The sequence below is a fragment of the Miniopterus schreibersii genome (assembly GCF_964146895.1).
Source record: "Miniopterus schreibersii genome assembly, chromosome: 16".
In the NCBI taxonomy this organism is placed as follows: domain Eukaryota; kingdom Metazoa; phylum Chordata; class Mammalia; order Chiroptera; family Miniopteridae; genus Miniopterus; species Miniopterus schreibersii.
Window position 1 is genome coordinate 28,224,389 of NC_138116.1, and position 18,723 is coordinate 28,243,111.

The following is an 18,723-nucleotide window of genomic DNA, read 5'->3' on the forward strand; positions in this document are numbered from 1 at the left end:
AAGGTTTTTGTCACCTGTGTTATTATCTTGGGCAAGTAATTAAATGTGTCCTCTGGTAAAAATCTACATAGCTAAAAACAAGTGTACCATATGGATATTTTAAAGAATAGATTAAATTATGTATATAATTTAAGCATTGTGTTACATTAAAAGTCTAAAGAGTACTGCTAGCCCTTGTTTAAGAGATTCTTAGGTAATTAACAAGATCAGAAATGGAAATGACTGAATCCAAACTGGTACATAATTCCTATGTATCTGCCCTCTTTAGTGATACTTCATATAGCTAGTTTACAAGGTTTGTTATTTAGTCATCCCATGAGAAATATAAATTATCAGTAAAAAATTAGATATCTGAATACTTCACATAGATATCTCAAAGCCAAGTATCAGATAAGTCTGATGAAATACTCAAAACCAGGAAATGTAGCTTTTTACTTTGTGTTATTTTGTTGCCCACGGTCACAGATTAAACAAACTGAACACTGTGGAAAGCTGAGGGAGTTCAAATGCCTGTCAAATGCTTGCCTCAAAAGAAAAGAAACTAAAATGTAATGGCTTTTCATTGAGACAGAAAAAAAACCAAAACATCAGTATGGGAAAACAAGGATGCCATATACCACAATAACCACCAGGAAGGCTTTTGTTTGCCAACCGAAGCCTCAGCAACCACTGTTGCATCTGAGGCATGTACAGATTAAGAGTAACTGGCACACAGCCACATCTATTTACCATTTCTATTACTTCGACATCAGCTGTACACACAAAAACACATACATGTAGCATTATTCAGAACAGTCCCAAAATGGAAACAATATCCATTAACAGATGAATGGATTTTTAAAATGTGATTTATCTATACAATGGAGGATTATTTAGCTATAAAAAGGAATAAACTACCGATGCTACAATATTCATGAACCTTGAAAACATTATGTAAAGTATAAGAAGCCAGTCATAAAAGAGCACATATTGTACAACTCCATTTATATGAAATGTCCAGAAGAGGCAAATCCAAAGAGACAAGAGTAGATTAGTGGTTGCCAGCGACTAGGGGAAGGAGTAATGGGGAATCACTGCTAATGGGTGAGGGGTTTCTATTGAGGGTGATGAAATGTTTACAATTATAGTGGTGATGACTGCACAACTCTGTGAATGTACTAAAAACCCCTGAATTGTATACTTTAAAGGGGTGAGTTTTATAATACTCAAGTTATATCTCAATAAGCTGTTACTTTTATTAGCTTGCCTAGAGAAGTCAGAGTCAGGTTACTAGGAGTTTGCCGTAGGTTAAAGGAAGGGGATCCAAAGCTGATGGGAAGTCCATGCAAAAAGCATAGAGTCATGCCAGGATGCCAGGGGATGGCAGAGTAGGGCAATGGTGAGGTGGTCAGTGTTGCTAAAACAAAGGTAAGATATATAATATAAAGTCTGGAGCACCCTTCTAAAATGCTCTATACACTGCCCTGGCTTGGTAGCTCAGATGGTTGGAGCTTGTCCTGATGCACCAAGGTTGAGGGTCAGGACACATGCAAGAGTCAACCAGTGAATGCATAAATGGGTGGAGCAACAAATTGATGTTTCTCTCTCTCCCCTTCCCTCCAAAATCAATCAATAAAAAATTTATATAAAATGTTCTACACACTGTGATGACTAGTCTATTATTTAAAACTTTCGAGACAAATGGTTTTAATGAAGGTAATATACAGAATGGTCATTTGGCATTCTGAGCTTTCTGGGCAGATTTTGTGGCCTTCCCAGCTCCTACAGTCTTTTTGACAACTGCTTGATGCTACCCTCAGCAATGTATCCTGAACACACTTTTCTGAGAACAGCCCAGAAAGCATATAAGGCTTACTTGGAACTACATCAATGATGGTAGCATCATTAGATTTCCAAAATAAGGCCAGCAACTAGCCCCTTACCAAAATGGCTTTCAATCTTCTGCTTTAGTTTAGCAATCTTGCAACTAATGTGAACAGCATAAAGGATTATGAAGAGACTTGTATAAGATGCTAAGGAACAAAGGCTTTATCTAATAAGCCTGTGGTATTTTGAAGTGTGGTCACTTATATAATAGAAAATAGGCATTTATAATTTCTGTATTTCTTTGTACTATTATCTTCCATTTACTGGTTTTTCTAGTTATAGCAATTAATAATGATTTTTTATTTATAATATAAATTTTCCTTTAAGAGAAAAAGTCAATCATAGTGAGGAAATAATGGTATAGATGTTATATAGCAATGGCAGAAATCCACAGATGATATATGAATGCCTTAAATATGAAAACTTAGCTAACAGGAACACATAAAAGGTTTTATCTGGAAGTGACATGGTCATATTTTAGAGATCATTCTGGCAATAACGTGGAAGATGGAGATGCTGCAAAATACTATAGACAAAGAATCCAATTAGAAAGTTGTTGCAATAGCCTAGACCAGAGGTCAGAAAACTATGCTCCACTGGCAATATCCTGCCCACATGCTTCTGGTGGTCTGTGTTTGTATGGCCTACAAGTTAAGAATGGTTCTTACATTTTTAAAGAGTGGTTAAAAAGATTCTAGCTAAGATTCTAGCTAAGGTTCCAGCAGGAAATAGGTAGCGCACTCAAATTGTGATAGTACCGAATATGTATAAAGGAGAGGGAAGGGTTTAGGGAAACTGCAAGAGATAGTGAGACACTAGACCTGAAGAAGTGCGGGCAGGGAGCAGCTACCAGAAACCAGACAGGAGAGGGTTGCTGCCCAAAAACTATCCCCATGGAGGGATGCGATCAGCCCATAGTGACCCTGCAGAAAGGGAGCCAAGAGAATTCACTGATAAGTACTCTAAAAGTATGAAGTCCTAAAATGACTGATGTGAAGAACAGAATCAGGAAAGGCTCATACCAAAGATGCTGCCATCAGAGTTAGGCCCTGAACGAAAAACAGAACTTTGAACAAGGAAGTACTTTGGGCAGGTGGGGAAGATTGCACAAAGATACAGAGGTAGAAGGTATTAAAGGTCTGAATAATGGCAAATGACTTTTGTTTGGGAGCAATTTGAGTACTGGAGAGTTCAGAACTTTAAATTTTACTTAATTATCATCAAGAGACCTGTGCAGCTAAAATCAATAAGAAAAAGAAGATAAGGAGAAAGCCAAGGTTGGAGAGCCATTTGGCTAGGTAATGACGCCGTTAACAGAGAAAGAGATTATGAGAATTTATCTAGGTAACAGAATAGGAAGGGGAAAATATTGAATTTTAAATAAGTTGAAATTGTGGTGTATGAAGCATTAACAAAGAGTTACCTGTGCATTATCTCAGTACTCTGATTTATAATATCTGCTCTGGCTGCTAAGAAGCTTTTAATGTTTACTTCTCAGGTATGATCACGCTAACTTCCAGTTAAGTGAGGTTTTATATATGTACTTTATAAACAGGATTTAGCTAGCATTAGTTGTGTTTACTTAGGAGAAAAAAACAACTTCATAGCAAAGTAAAACAAGTGAGGAATATATACTGACTTGCACTTCTGCCACTTGTGTAGCAATTTCCTTGTATGTCAACCCCATTGTTCACAGCTGGCAATTTTTAAAGAGTGCTGGCCAATGTGATGAAAACATTAGCATAATACAACCCAACTTCCCTGTACACTAGTTACCAAGGAAAAGGTGTAATCAAAGATGAAATTCCTTTAAAGAGTTTACTTAAAGAGCTTTAATGCTGGTGGTTTAATGTAGTAAAACAATCTTTTGTAAACTCAGTATGAAAGTGTCACTTTCATAAGCAATCCTTTTAACTTAGTTTTATATGAATAAAATTTAACCTTTTCTAATGTTACTTTAATTATTTACTAGAAATTAAATTCCCGGAATGCTATATTACTACTTCAAAATAACCATAGCCAGAAACTACCCAATAAACATATATACAAAATGCTTTAGGGAAAAAACAACAACACAGACATCTATCTGTAATATACTTACTTGATTTTAACTTATGATAATCACAGAAAGCAAAATAGTATATATTTTTCTATTTAGAGTCGATCCGGTGAAAAAATTCAATAATGTACACATGGATTAGAGAACTAACAGTGGCATTCATTGGGTTCTTTAAATAAGCAAGTAGACATTAGAAAGACTACTTGAATTCCTTGATCTCTGCCAAAGTCCATCTGTTTATACCAGTTGTTAGGAAAACACTCAATAGGATATTTCCAAAGAGCAAATGGCAGGTCAAGTTTAGAACATGTGACTTCCTCTCTAATTATATTTAAAAAGCACACAGTGAGTAAGAAATTAGATTCCACAAAGGACACTGGAGAAAGCCTGAATTCTTAATCTTCAAGGAAAAAACATTAAAAGGTAATATTAGATTGAAATTTTCTCAATTACATATTAGTAATTAGTATATATCAGATTTCTAAAATTAAAATTTGAGCTTTAAATTAAAAAAAAGTTAAATATGTTCAACATGGGCTTGCTGCATTATCTTAAATATGGCAAGCCATTAGATTGAATATAGGCTAAAAGGAAATTAGCCTTAATTTAAAAATGGTTTACTATTAAACTTTTGGTGTATGTCTATACTATGCCTTCACAGTCCACATTTAAAATACACTGGACTAAGACTCAGATTAAGGTTCTAGTTATGATCATTTTTAGATACGCATTCTGAGTCAGGCAAGTTATGCTTTTTTATCTGAGCCCATTTGTAGGGGTTGACCCCAAATGAAGGGTTGATTTTTATTACTTCTAAATTTCCTTCTATCTTAAAAACTATGAACCAAAATACTGGCATTTTCCCAGTTCTGGAAAGAAGATTCCTTCATTTTTCTCCCCTTTTAACAAAGCTACTTCTTAAATTTGTTTGTGATCCAAATCTTAAATTTCTATAAATATTTTGAAACAGAAAAATGATGTTCAAGTTATCACTCATCAGCCTTTGCCTTCTGTCTGCTGGGAACATTATGGAGACAGAAAGCCAAAAATTTCTATTGGCAACTACAAGTTCTACGGCAACTACAAGTTTTAGGGCAACTACAAGTTTTACAACATTCTCTATGACGGCAATCCCAACTTCCAAGACAAATACAAATTTTCAAATGCCCTCAAAACCCAAGGCGAGCCCGAATTCTGAGACAAACCCGAATTCCAAGACAACTTCAAAGCACAGGACAACTCTGAAAACAGCAGTGATCCCAAAGATACCCACCACCATGAATAGTGGTAGCACCACACTGAATCGAAAGGACAACATTCATTTTCTTTTCTACATAATATTTTTGCTGTTTTGTGTGCAATGAAGCTGAAGTGGACTCGAACTGTCTGCATTCCTAGCTCAGTTCTTTATCACTTGCTGAATGACAACAAGCACACTAAGAAAATCAAATTTATTTCAACTTCTAGGAAATTATCATTATCCTACTTTAATTTGGTTGTTTGCAAATTATAATTGTGTAAGCCTAATTATTACCTTAATATGGTTTCCTTCTTTATAAATGCTTTTTTAAAAAGCACAAAATACCAATGCTTGCAAAATGGAATTGAAAATCAGATTTTTACATTAAAGGGATAAGAGAAGAAGTTATGTTGGTGTTTAAACAAAGTATGCTTCTGGGTGTGAGGGAGAGGGATAAGAGAATGGGGGATGAGGAGTGATGTGTATTTTTCTTAGATCATTTTTTTATTAAATAGACAAAAAGTACGAATCTAGTAAGTAGAAACTACAGCGCTCTATGAAACAATACACCTGTGTCACCATATTTCATGGATGTTTAATAGTAATATGTTGTTACACTAAAAAAAGATGCCTATTCTGCTAACCTTTGTAATGCATTAATTCAGCTGCTCCAATGAAAAGATTCTCTTGCTTTGAGTAAACCTTTGTTTTGTATTTGTATTTCAAAAAGTCATTTGTAAATCAGATGTCTAGAATTCAGAATTCTTCTCTATTGGTGAGATTTTCATGCTGTTCTACAAAGGTTAATCTAACCCCAAAACCTAGTATAGAATTTTAACAGTGATAATAACCATGCTATTGATGGCGAAGTTATTCAGGTTTAAAACCCAACTCTGATTCTTTACTAGTTGTGCTCCCATGAGTTAAATACACAAACCAGTGGGATTCCCAAACAAACTTCGGTAATCAGTTGACTACAAATGGATCATACTTGGGGTCCCTGTTAAATATATAGATTAGGCTCTACCCCTGATATTTTGACTTGGCAGCCCAAAGTAGGGCTGGCTTGTTTGAATTCTCCAGGCATTCTGTTTGGGAATCACTAACAACTGCTCTAGGTTTCAGTTTATACACATGTCAATCACTGTTACTAACAACACCTCAGAAGGTTGTTGTAAGGGGTAAATGAAAAATTATATAATATGCACAGTTTATCTGATGCAGAGAGGGCACTCAGTAAATGTTAGCTATTATTATAACTAGAACCACCCAAAAAGCAATTGCCAGGTATTTCAATATTCAAGAGGAAAACTCTTCAATGTAACGTTTAAGTTTATATATATATATATATATATATATGTATATCACACACACACATATACATATATATATATTTTAATATCTTTATTGATTTCAGAGAGAGTAAAGGAGGGAGAGAGAGAGATAGAAACATCAATGATGAGAGAGTCATTGATCGGTTGCCTAGCCCGCAACCCGGGCATGTGCCCTGACCGGGAATCAAAGCCCGATCGCCTGGATCCTAGGTTGATGTTCAACCGCTGAGCCACGCCTGGCCGGGCAAGTTTTATATTTTTAATTATTCTTACAAAACAATATGTGCTCTTGGCAACAAGTCTAACAGTATAGAGATATATAACAGAAATATTAAAATTGGTCCTCTACCTTCTCCAACCAGACTCCCCGAAGATAAACAATGTGAGCAGTTTAATGTGTATACTTTCACACATTTCTCAGTCTATAGGTATTACACACACACACTACGCTACTTTGTACGATAAGTGTCAGAATCATCCTTCTAGGTCTTTACAAGCGGCATTAGAGGACTTCTGTTACTTTTCCCAGCTCAGAGTCCATTCTTCCTCATCCTGGTATGGGCAGTCCAGCTTTCCCTTGGGAAACCCTGTCCCCATAATCCTCTTTTCAGTTCGTGCAACTTGAGTAGGGCTGGTTTCACCACTGAGCTCCAGTAATGGGCACATAATTCATGCCTAGACAACCATGAAATTCCTGCCCCCCCATAGTGATTGCCTCAGGAATTAACATGTGACTTAAGCCAGCCAATAAGACCAGTACTTTTGCTATAACTACTGGGAAACAGGTATTTTTCCACTGGGGTTGTTAAGCTGGGAGAACACAAACCACTGCTGGCCATAGCTTCGGAATAAAATCAACACAAAGAAAGTAGAGTCAAGAGACAGAGAAGAGAGGTGTTCTCCAGATGACACTGCTCTAAGCTCTCCATGTAGTCTCATGTGCCAACTGATATTCCTTTTGGCTTATACAAGTTCGAATTCTGTTTTTGTCACTTGTAACAAGCAAAATAAACTTTAACACATTGTATATTACTCCATAATAGAGACCTATCATTTATTCAACAATTTCCGTTTTGAGAAACACACACACACACACACACACACACACACACACTATAAACAACACTGCAACAATTGTCCTTGTATTTATGGCACTTAAACTACTACTGGGCAGGAGCATAAGTATATAAGAGCAAATAGCAAGAAAAGATAAGAAATTAAATAAGGTCAAAATTAAGGAGCCCTTTCCTTGCATGCCTGATAACAGAACCTGGGCTTTATATGGGGAGTCAATGGTGCTACTTAACACACTGAAAGAGACAAAATTAGTTTTGTACTGGGAACCTCCTCCAAAAGCAATGTTAACATGAACTGAAAGTAGTTATCTGGGGATTAGGAATAGGAGGATAATGCTGCATTAGTACAGGTAAAAGCTAATATGAGAGTCTCCATGATGAGAGTGGGGAAAAATGGTTTCAAAATATATCTGCAAGGTACCTAAAATTAACATTAAACCATTCAGATCCAACTTAAAAAAAAAAATTTGAAACACATACCTAAGGACAACTCCTGATCACAAGGCTGCTGGGCTAGGAGCATGTTGCTGACTTAAAGATAGCCAGAAATCTACTGGCTGGCCAAAACCTAGCATTAAATGTTTTGCCAAAGACTTTTTTTTAGCTGAGTCACAGTCCCTTTCTGGAATTTGAAGTGTGCAGTACTGAGGTAATAAAGAAGTTAACTGGGGCTGAAGCTGAAAGGATACATAAAGAGGAAAATCATGAGGCAGAGTTGAACATGAAGCCAAGAGAGAGTCAAAGGGCATAACAGACAGCCAGTACTGTCTACACCTGGGCAGGATCAACTTTACTTCATGTCTTCTTGGAGGCCTACCTTCTTGAGAGAATAACTTCTTTGCAATAACAAAGGCCTAACCAAAACAACTTCATTGATGTGTCAAGATCTCATCCTAAAATCAAAACTCAGCAACTGAGAATGAGAAAGATAAAAGAGGGAAGAATTTTAAATGATTGGGGTTTCAAAGAATGGGAAGAAATGGCCATGCTATTGAGAAAGAAAATATGGTGTGAAGAAGCTGATTTGAACATACACTGAATTACGTTTTGGACATTATAAGTCTGAAATGTCTGCGAACTATCTGTGAGAATGAAACTCACAGCTCAGAAGACATGAACTAACAAAGGGTAGTTTAATGTGTATACTTTTCACACATTTCTCAGTCTATACGTATTGCATGTGCACACACACACACACTACTCTGCAGCATGACTTTCCTCTTTATGTATCCTTTCAGCTTCAGCCCCAGTTAATAACTCCTTTATTACCTCAGTAACATTTATTTCCTCCAGAAACATTTCCTATCAAAAGAGAAGTCAAACCCAAGTGTTCTTTGACAAAGTTAGCTGTATAGAGATAAGGCCCTCGCTCTCTCCTGGACTTGTACAGTGGAAGAACTGGGCTCTCTGCTCTGAGCCACTGTGTACTCTTCTGTCCTGGAGCTAAGGCTTCACACCAAGTGAAAATGTAGGCCAGGAAGAGCTCTAGTAAGTCTAAGTAATAAACTGAAAGGATTAAAATCTAAGATTCACAGCAGAGTCATATAGAAAAATAAACAAAAAGTAAAAAAATAAAAGAAAATCTCAAACATACTCTGTATAGAATTTTATAGGTCACAAAATACTTCATAGGAGAGGTAAAGAGCATCGTTTTTATAAGCACCTTCCCCCCATTTTTTTTAAACATATGAAGAAACAGACTCAGAAAAATTAACTTGTCTAAGATTATGCAGCTAATAAGCAGTAGAGCTGGGAATCCTCAGCACTCTCAAGACACCATATTATATAGGTTCCTGGAAATCCCAGAGGGTATATGCATCAGGCCCACTTTACTTTCATTTGGTCTTTCCAGATCATCGCAGACAATCTTATGGTATCTGATCCTGAAGAAATTACCCTCCTTTGAGGTTTCCAAGAAATCTCTGCTACTTACAAACTAGTAAGAATTTAACGGGTGTGGAGGACACACATCTATCTACCTCTCCCACCAATATTGCACTTTTCATTACTTGGCCAAATAAGTGAAAGTCAAAATACACTGATTGTATTAAACGTTAGGGTTAGAATATAAATATTGTAAAACATTTATAAACATTTTGTAAAAAAAAGTTACCTTAGGCAATTTAGAAACAGCAACTAAGATAAAGCTGGAGAGATGATTCTCATGGGATGGTGAAGAGACATTACTCAGAGTTGTCAGAGAGAAAAGCTAAGGATAAATGCAAGTTTCTATACTTTCCTGACACCCTAACATCCCAGTTCTTGGGACTTCTTGGCTATTTGAATTATCTGATTCAGTGCGTTTCCCATCTTCCACCTTCCTTTCTTCACTCTTTTCCCATTATTTCTCAACCTCCATTTGTTTTCTACACACTGCCAAGCTTTTGCCTCCCATGGCTATTAAGTCTGCTGACATAATTCCTCAAGTTAAGATTAATTCCTACAGCAAGTGAATAGCAAAACTAAGACTAAACAGTCCTGGAGATTCCGAAGCCAGTGGCTGCTCTATTACATCGCATTGTCTCCAAGATTCAATTACCCATGAGTTTATGTCGTGCTAAATGGGAAGACGTAAAACTGACCAAATAATGTCACAAATGAGTTCTCAAAAAAAGGCTGAATGAAGCAGAAAGAAAAAACAATGGAAGGGGAAGCAATGCAAGCACCATACCTATTGTTAAGAAGGAGTTCACAGCATTTCCAGAAAAGCTTTCTAGGAACTAGCCTTAATTGAAGAAAGCATGACTAAGCACACTCCGTTTCCAAGCTGTCACCTATGCCATCGTTATAGAAATTTCCCACAGCTTCTCTGCTAAATCAAACTGATGCTGTCTCACACAGTATATTAGTGACAGTACTTAGAAACAGACACTTAAAGTTTCATTTCTGCTTTTAAAAAAGTTCCTGATTATCGTGTGTGGATATAACTTTTTTGTTGTTAATCCTCACCTGAGGATATTTTTTCCATTGCTTTTCAGAGAGAGAGTAAGGGAGGGGGCGGGGGAGAAAGGAGGAGAGAGAAACATCGATGTGAGAGAGACATATCGACCAGCTGCCCCCTGCACTCGCCCTGAGCTGGGGCAGGGAGCAAACCTGCAGCCCAGGTACATGGATATTATTTAATCAGAATACAAATGAAAACAAAAGATTCTGTGTGCTTTTCTACTCTTGGTAATTAATCCATTTTAGGTAGTATAAAAAAACTGATGTAGGATAGAGAAGCCAATATAAAATAGGTAGTATGAAAAGCAATTGCTAATACGCTGAGCATCATTTTGGGACAGGATGACTATTTTTCTAGCTATATTCTCCCATGTAAATCTGTTTTCAATTCTAGTAAAGTTAAATGGGAAAAACCAAACTCACTGTCTCTCTACATTTGCTATCGTTTTTAAAAATTCTGTTAAAAGAAACTACAACATAGTATTTCTTACCTTCGTGCAACATAATAAAATATAGGATTCCCAGCTTTGGAAGTCCCGGCTTGGTAGAAAATACTTAACGTTTTCAAAGCCTTGAACTCCTCTTTTTCGTGTACTTGATGCCTGCAAGGAAAAAGAACAGGATGCGTCACACAGGCTTTACACTGTCTGCTGAGTACTTAAAAAGATCTACAAATGGACTGACAAAACATGCAAAATGATAAAATATTGAGAGAGGGAGGCAGTGTATCTCTCTCCCCCTCTCTGAAGGGCCATTTGGCAACAGGTACCAAAGTTTTCAAAGTGTTATTACTCTGAGCCACGAAGAATGGTTCCTAGGGCTATCCTAAGAAAGCTAGTGGAAAGGGATATTAACCATAGCATTATTTTTAATCATGCTACTTTTTTTCTAGACAGAAGTTTCTGAGTATTTATTGGTTGATTTTTAAGAGTTCAGTTTATCAACCTTTTCTTTTCAGGTTTATTGATTTTGAATTAGTGAAAAAGGCCTTCCTTTGCCCATATTTTCTTCTTCATGGGAGTTTATTCTCATGAATGGCATGAACGCCTTTTCTCAGATGGTTCCTCACCATGTATTAATAGTCCATTCTAATCTCCCTGATTCTGAATACCACTCTTAGCATATATTCAATTCTCATATGTATTTATTTCTGAAAAAAAAGCATGATTTTAAGTTTCATTTATTCTGCTCAATATTCAGTATGTGTCTTTAACCTGAAGATTTATGTCATTCACCAACCTTGGAAAATTCTCACCTGTTACCTCTTCAAATATTACCTCTTAACTATTCTAAGTTCTATTTCTGAAACACCTACTAGACACGCTGGACCTTCTTATTCTATCATCTGCATCTGGTAACCTCTTTCATATTTCCCATTTCTTTCTCTCTCTGTCCTGACTGTATGCTAGTTAATGTGCTCAGAAATTATCTTCCAGCTATGTATTCTTAAAATTTTTATTTTAAAAATATTTTTTCTTTTACCTAATATTTCTATGTGTCTTCTATTTGGGGGCCCAATGGGGAGGAGAAATTATATTATCTCAGTCCATCATGTTGCTGGTACCAGGTCAACATTTATTAAATATTAATGGAAACAACCTAAATATTATTTGATAAAGGCAATAGGTACACATGTGCATAAATGACTGGGAGGCTATTTGCCAACTGTTAATGGAATTATCTCTAAGAGGTAAAAGACAGAATTTTTAAAAACTTTTCTTTAGATTTGTTTTAAATAATTTAACAATTTTAATTTTTATAATTGAGAAAATTATAAAACTACCCTCATTTTTAAAAAAGAAAAATGGGTCTTAAAGAACATTAATGGGAACTTAGAAGACAGCAAAAATAACACCTAACATTTATTAAATATTTTATATGTATACATCAGACACTGTTCTAAGTATCTTACACATATTAGATCAGTCAGTCTTCAAAACGCAGAGGATTGTTTCGTAATGGAAGGTAGGGTCTTCGGTAAAAGGGCTAATAAGGCGGTTTCCTTAGAAAAATGGAAAAATGGCTAGGACATCCTGGGAAATGTTGAATAAAAATACTTTTGCCCGGTCGGGCTCAGCTCAGCGGTTGAGCATCGACCTAGGATCCAGGAGATCGGGGTTCGATTCCCGGTTAGGGCACATGCCCAGGTTGCGGGCTAGGCAGCCGATCAGTGACTCTCTCATCAATAATGTTTCTATCTCTCTCTTTCCCCCTCCTTTCCTCTCTTTGAAATCAATAAAGACATGTTTTTTTTAAAAAAAGAAATTTTAAAAGTTTTACATTTTTGTATTATGTAATTTTCAATAAAGTAATATGGAAGTTTTGTGTGGAAAATATTCCTTTAATTAATAGGAATAAATATCTGTTACACTGAGAAAAATATTATAGAGCTAAACATAAACATTAGGCTAGAAAGGAGACTGTTATATATGCGTACATTTTTAACAATATCAAAGAATTGGAATCATGTGTACAGAACTTTGACCTACAGTAGCTCCCCCTTATTTCCAGGGTACACGTTCCAAGACCCCTAGTGGATGCCTGAAAGCACAAATAATACCAAACCTTATATATACTATGTTTTCTTCCTATACATACATACCTGTAATAAAGTTAATTTATAAATTAGGCACAGTAAGAGGTTAACAATAACTAATAATAAAATAGAAAAATTATACTATAATAAAAGTTATGTGAATGGCTTTGTGTTTATTATTAAGTAAAATAAGGATTACTTGAATATGAGCACTGCAAGACCACAACAGTCGATCTGGTAACCAAGATGGCTACTAACTGACTAACAGGTAGGCAGTGTATACAGCATGGATACACTAAACAAAGGGGTGATTCACATCCCAGGAAGGACAGAGCAGGAAGGTGTGAGATTTCATCACACTACTAAGAACAACGTATAATTTAAAACTTATGAATTGTTTATTTCAGGAATTTTTCATTTAGTACTTTCAGAGTGTGTTTGATCATAGGTAACTGAAACTGTGGAAAGTTATAATGTGGATAAGGGGGAACTACTGTAAATGTAATATGATTAATAACAGGCACTTACAATGCAAGGCCCATTATAGCAAATCTTTAATGTGAATTAACTTCTGAATATCAGATTCTGCTTTTTTCTTTCTGCTTCTGGCACATGCTATGAACAAAACACTTAACCCACAGTCACTATGAAGCACATACTAAGGGACTTAGTGTAAAGTGCTATGAAAGGTACTTTAAAGACTAAAGGATTCAGCACTACCTTCACTATAACGTTAGAGCTGAATATCTAACAACAAGGATCTTTTAGCTTACAAACTAAATCCCTCTAAATGATATTCAAAAGAAATGTCTACAGAAATTTTTAGCAATACTGAAGTATAGTAATTTTTTGAGACTCAATCTAAACACCATTAACTTTTAGGAGGGTTCTGAAAAGTGTTAGGGTGTTATAAAGAGTTCAGCACTTAGAATCAAAGGACCTATGAATTAGATGTGGAATCTTGGAGCGTTTTTTTTTTAAATATTTCAATTACAGTTTAAATTCAATATTATTCTGCATTAGTTTCAGGTGTACAGCATAGTGGTTAAACAATCATATATTTTACAAAGTCATCCTCCCAATACTTCAAGTACCCACCTGGCCCCATAAATCGCTACTACAGTATTATTGTATTTTCTTTAACTATGATATGAAAATAATGTTATCCGCCCTCCCTTGTAAGTATTAATGCAAAAACACCTCAAAGCAACATGACAAAGTACTATTCAATAAGATACTATTATTTTTATAAGAAAATCAATTATAAAACAAAGCACATTTCAACAATATAAAGAGTAAGAGAAAAGTTAAATCCCCAAACATGGCAATGTGATTAGATACATCTTTCCTGATAATCCTCTATCAAAAATACAAGCATATCTAACAACTGGCCTTGTAGTAAACCTTGCACCTCAACCAAAAAGAAAGCAATCAAGGTGGTACTTTACCTAGTCATAAATTCCTCAAACTTTGAACTGGTAAGATTAAGGCTGGACCAGTGTGTATCAGCAACAGGCTTGTGCTCTGGAGGACCCAGGTATGCAAGAAGTGTTGCCATCTTATCAAAAGGTCGTCTTCCAACAGCTTTGTGATCCCTAGATATAGCAAACTACTTAGAAAAAAAGTAGCAGTTCACACGTAGCAGAAACATTGCTTTAGATGGTCGTTCATTGCTTTCTTTTTACTATCAGCTCAGGGTTTCTAATGATTTGCAAATAGCACCAAAAAGATGTCAGGGGTTATAAGTATACACTGAGACATCTTAGAAGTAATGACCACACCCTGAACAACAAAATTTACATAACAAGTCTTTTTTCCTAGTATTCTTAATCCATTACCATTAAACAGACAATGTGTAAGTAAAAATAACCTTCTGACCCACTTTTTCGAAGGATAAAAAAAAAATCCATTTTGAAAAACAATTATTTAGGAAGTAGACATGTTGTACCTGATATGTATTTCTGCTTAACCAGGGTAAATAAGGATTTTCAATAACTATTAAATATTTAAAACTATGTAAAAACAACAAGATACTATTTCACAAACATCAAATTGGCAAAAATGATGAAGTCTGCTAATGCCAAAGTCTAGTGAGAATGTGTATAAAGAGGTACTATCACATAGTGCTAGTCAAAGTGTAAATTAGCATATACACTTTGAAAAGCAATGTGGTGGTATCTAGTAAAGTTGAGGCTGTGTATACCCCAGAATGCAGCAATTACACATCTAGGTAACACACAAGGAAACAAGTATGGAATAACTTATTACATTACTATTTAAAACAATTAAAAACAGGAAACAAACCTAAGTATCCATCAATTAGGAAATGCAAAAATAAGTTGTGATAGTCATTCAATGAAATACCAAGATAAGCTAAATAAATACGACATATCAAACAGAATACTGTGTGAAAAGACTATATTCAATATATGTCTATAAAATTTGAAAACACACAAAACTGTATTACATATACCTATGATATATATACCTGTAATTTCCTCATTTTGTCAGTTATATAGAAAGAAGTATTATCTTTTCTCCCAAAGAAATAAAATATAAAGATCTGAAGTAATATAGCAAACTAAGTGTTAAACCTAGGTGGTAGATATGGGTCTCTGTTGTACTATGTTCTACACTATTTTTGTATGCTGCTCTTCAGATTCAGATGCCAATACTCTTCTAGTAAATTTAAACTTCTGTCTTGTTGCAAACCAAAACATCCAAAGGGCTAATTTGTGATTTCCTAGCTTAACATTTAAAAACAACAACACCTCTGTAGCCTGTTGATCATTTAATGATTTAACCTTTTGCCTACATATTTTTAGAAAAAGTCTACATTTCTACAGTTCTTTTTCCAAACCATATTCTTATTCTCAGAGGATGCAAAGTAAAAAGCATTAATCATGACCAGTAATTTTATTAATATAAACTGGGAAGTTTCAATATGCCCATGACTGGGAAATCCTACCTGTTGCTGGAAAGATACTGGCCAATTTTCTCCTGATTGTTCCAGAGCAGACGATGTAAAGCAAGCACATTGCCATCACTGATGAAGGAAAGACTATGATTTACTGCATCGCTTGTAGGACAATCAGATGCTATGTCAAGGAAAAACCTTCAAAAATACAAAATCATTAGAATTTTAAAACCAAACACATATTTGTTTGAATTAAATTTATATAAAGCAACTTTATGAAATAACTGATATTACAAATATAGAGGGCTTATTCACACATGTGACTGTCATTAAACGAGAAAAGAAAGGACAAGCAGGAATCTGGTTTTCCATTTCTGATACCTGGCTACAGCTTTAGAGTGGGCTCTGAAGTCAGACAAAAACAAAATGTAGATGGATGAGGCTTTGAAGAGAAGCCAGTAACTTACAGATGAGGAAATGGAGACCCAGACAAGACACAAGACCTATCCCAAATCATATCACCTGTTAGGTCACAGCCAGGATCAGAGCCTTGACTCTCTTATCTTTCTATGGATAGTCAATCCCTAGTTTACAGGTAAACCAACAACTCAGAAATAAACAGAAAGCAACTACTTAGTGATGGAAACCTAAAAGATCTCAAGTTCTCTAAAATCATAAATGTTCAAAGGTTGTCCAGTTACTCATGAATAAAAGTATATACATCTGCATTACTTGGCTGCAATAATAATATTTTAGTTCAGACACACTTCCAACCTAAAGTATCAAAAATATTCTAACATCAAAAAAATTGTGATTTTACATTGTTATGCATTATCTTTAGTAAAAGGAATCTTTTTCTTCTTCCTCTGCTCCATAATGTAGTACCCTTAAGTCTTTTATTTTAGTCATATGTCAAATATTCCTCCAGGTTTTGACATATGGAAATCACTACCAAATTATAAAAAATATGCATTTACTTCATCACTGTCTTTTATAGCAAAATAAGATTAACTATGTTCTTGACCTAGAGAGGGAAAAGAAAAAACCTCCACAAGTATATGGACTGAAGTTGAAAATATCTGATTCAAAGAAAGCAATCAATTAAGTGGCAGGCACTTACCTTCGTGCTGCATCAAAGTTGCTTTTCACAAAATCATTAAAAGGCCGCATGTGCTCTTCTTTTGTGAAGAGAACATGATTGGCAATACTCTGAAGTATCTAAACAATGAAACAAGGTAATGAAGAATCAGATTATTTATTGTATGAAGTCTAAACATTTGTATATTCATTAAAAAACATGAATTTTCTCATTGATATAATTTCTACTGGTGGGTAAAATAAATTATCCTCATTCTATCAATGCTAGGAGTTGTTTCTATTCTTTCCCAAACATAATTATTATATATGCACAGAAATATTTACCTTTATAAAATACATATTAAAAAATTTTAGCCCGGCTGGAGTGGCTCAGTGGTTGAACATCGACCTATGATTCAGGAGATTGTGGTTCGATTCCCGGTCAGGGCACATGCCCGGGTTGCGGGCTCGATCCCGTTGGGGGCGTGCAGGAGGCAGCTGGTCAATGACTCTCTCTCTCTCCCGCTTCCCTTCCTCTCTCTGAAATCTATAAAGATATATTTAAAAAAATTTTTCTTGATGTATTTTTTAACAAAAAAAATCATACAGTACACATTTTGGTCTCCATTTCAGAATTTCCAGTATGATGACATGGAAAACTATTTTAAGAAGGCATTTTCTAAAATATTTTCTCTTGATAGTAAGACCCAGCTATCAGTCTAATGAATTCCTTTGTGATACAGACAAAAATAAAACAAACGCATGTAAGTGAAAACTATTGGGCATTTCAAACAAACTCAAGAGGAAATACAGTGAACATGAAACTCTAAAATTTTAATTGAAAGAGAAATTTAAAACAGATCATCAAAATAATTCTTCACCTTTGACATTAACTTCAAGCCCCTTTCGATTCTAGGTGGTGGCTTTTTATCTAAAATCCCTGCTTCATATGGTGAGACAATGGCAGGATTGATAAATCTGAGGAACATGGCACTTCCTACTGCACCGATGCTGTTCTGAGGGAAACGCTGGCTAACCACCTAAAAACAAGGAGTTGAGAATTGAACATGTGGTTTGAATTAAAACAAGGAATAGGGAAGAAAGAACTTGAAAGTCAATCTTTGCACAAAAGCTCTGACTAAACCAATCCTTGTGAACAACACATTTCTATTTTTTCCTACTCCCAAAACATCAGTAAATAAATTTCATCTTCAATTCTTGCCTTCCATAATTTTAAGGCACAATAAAGATATCTAAGAAAAAAGAAAAATCTCATGAACGAGTTGTGTAGAAGAGACCTGAAAAAAGATCTTAATTTTATTGTTTATACTGCAGGTTTGATGAGTAACAAAAGCAGACCAAATTTTCACAAAGATTAATAGACACGAGAGTATGGTCAACTCTTAAGATGTAGCTAAGTTTTCAACAGCACATCCCTTAAACATCTAATGCCTAACAGTAAATACTTACGTTTTGTTGTATACCAGGTACAATTAAATTTCTTGAGCAAAATGCTTTCCATGTACAAAACAAAACTTAGTTTTCTTAGACTCCTATCAAGAGAAAAAACTTACTTACAAGTAACATTATTGCCAGTTCCTTTCTTCATCAGAATGCTTTATAATATAATGACCTACCTATTATTTAAACCATGTATCTTGGGACCTAAAAGAAA

General features: G+C 35.2%; 1 protein-coding gene across 4 annotated transcripts in view; it reads right to left on the reverse strand.

Moving 5' to 3' along the window:
• Positions 1-18,723, reverse strand: part of NF1 (neurofibromin 1) — a 191,453-nt gene that overhangs the window by 70,883 nt on the left and 101,847 nt on the right. For all 4 annotated transcript variants that reach the window (XM_081161369.1, XM_081161370.1, XM_081161368.1 and 1 more), the window contains 5 exons: positions 17,930-18,088; positions 17,092-17,189; positions 16,023-16,169; positions 14,503-14,649; positions 11,010-11,120 (listed from right to left, as the gene is read on the reverse strand). In XM_081161369.1, coding sequence (XP_081017495.1) covers positions 11,010-11,120; positions 14,503-14,649; positions 16,023-16,169; positions 17,092-17,189; positions 17,930-18,088 — 662 coding nt within the window. The remainder of the gene's footprint in view (positions 1-11,009; positions 11,121-14,502; positions 14,650-16,022; positions 16,170-17,091; positions 17,190-17,929; positions 18,089-18,723) is intronic.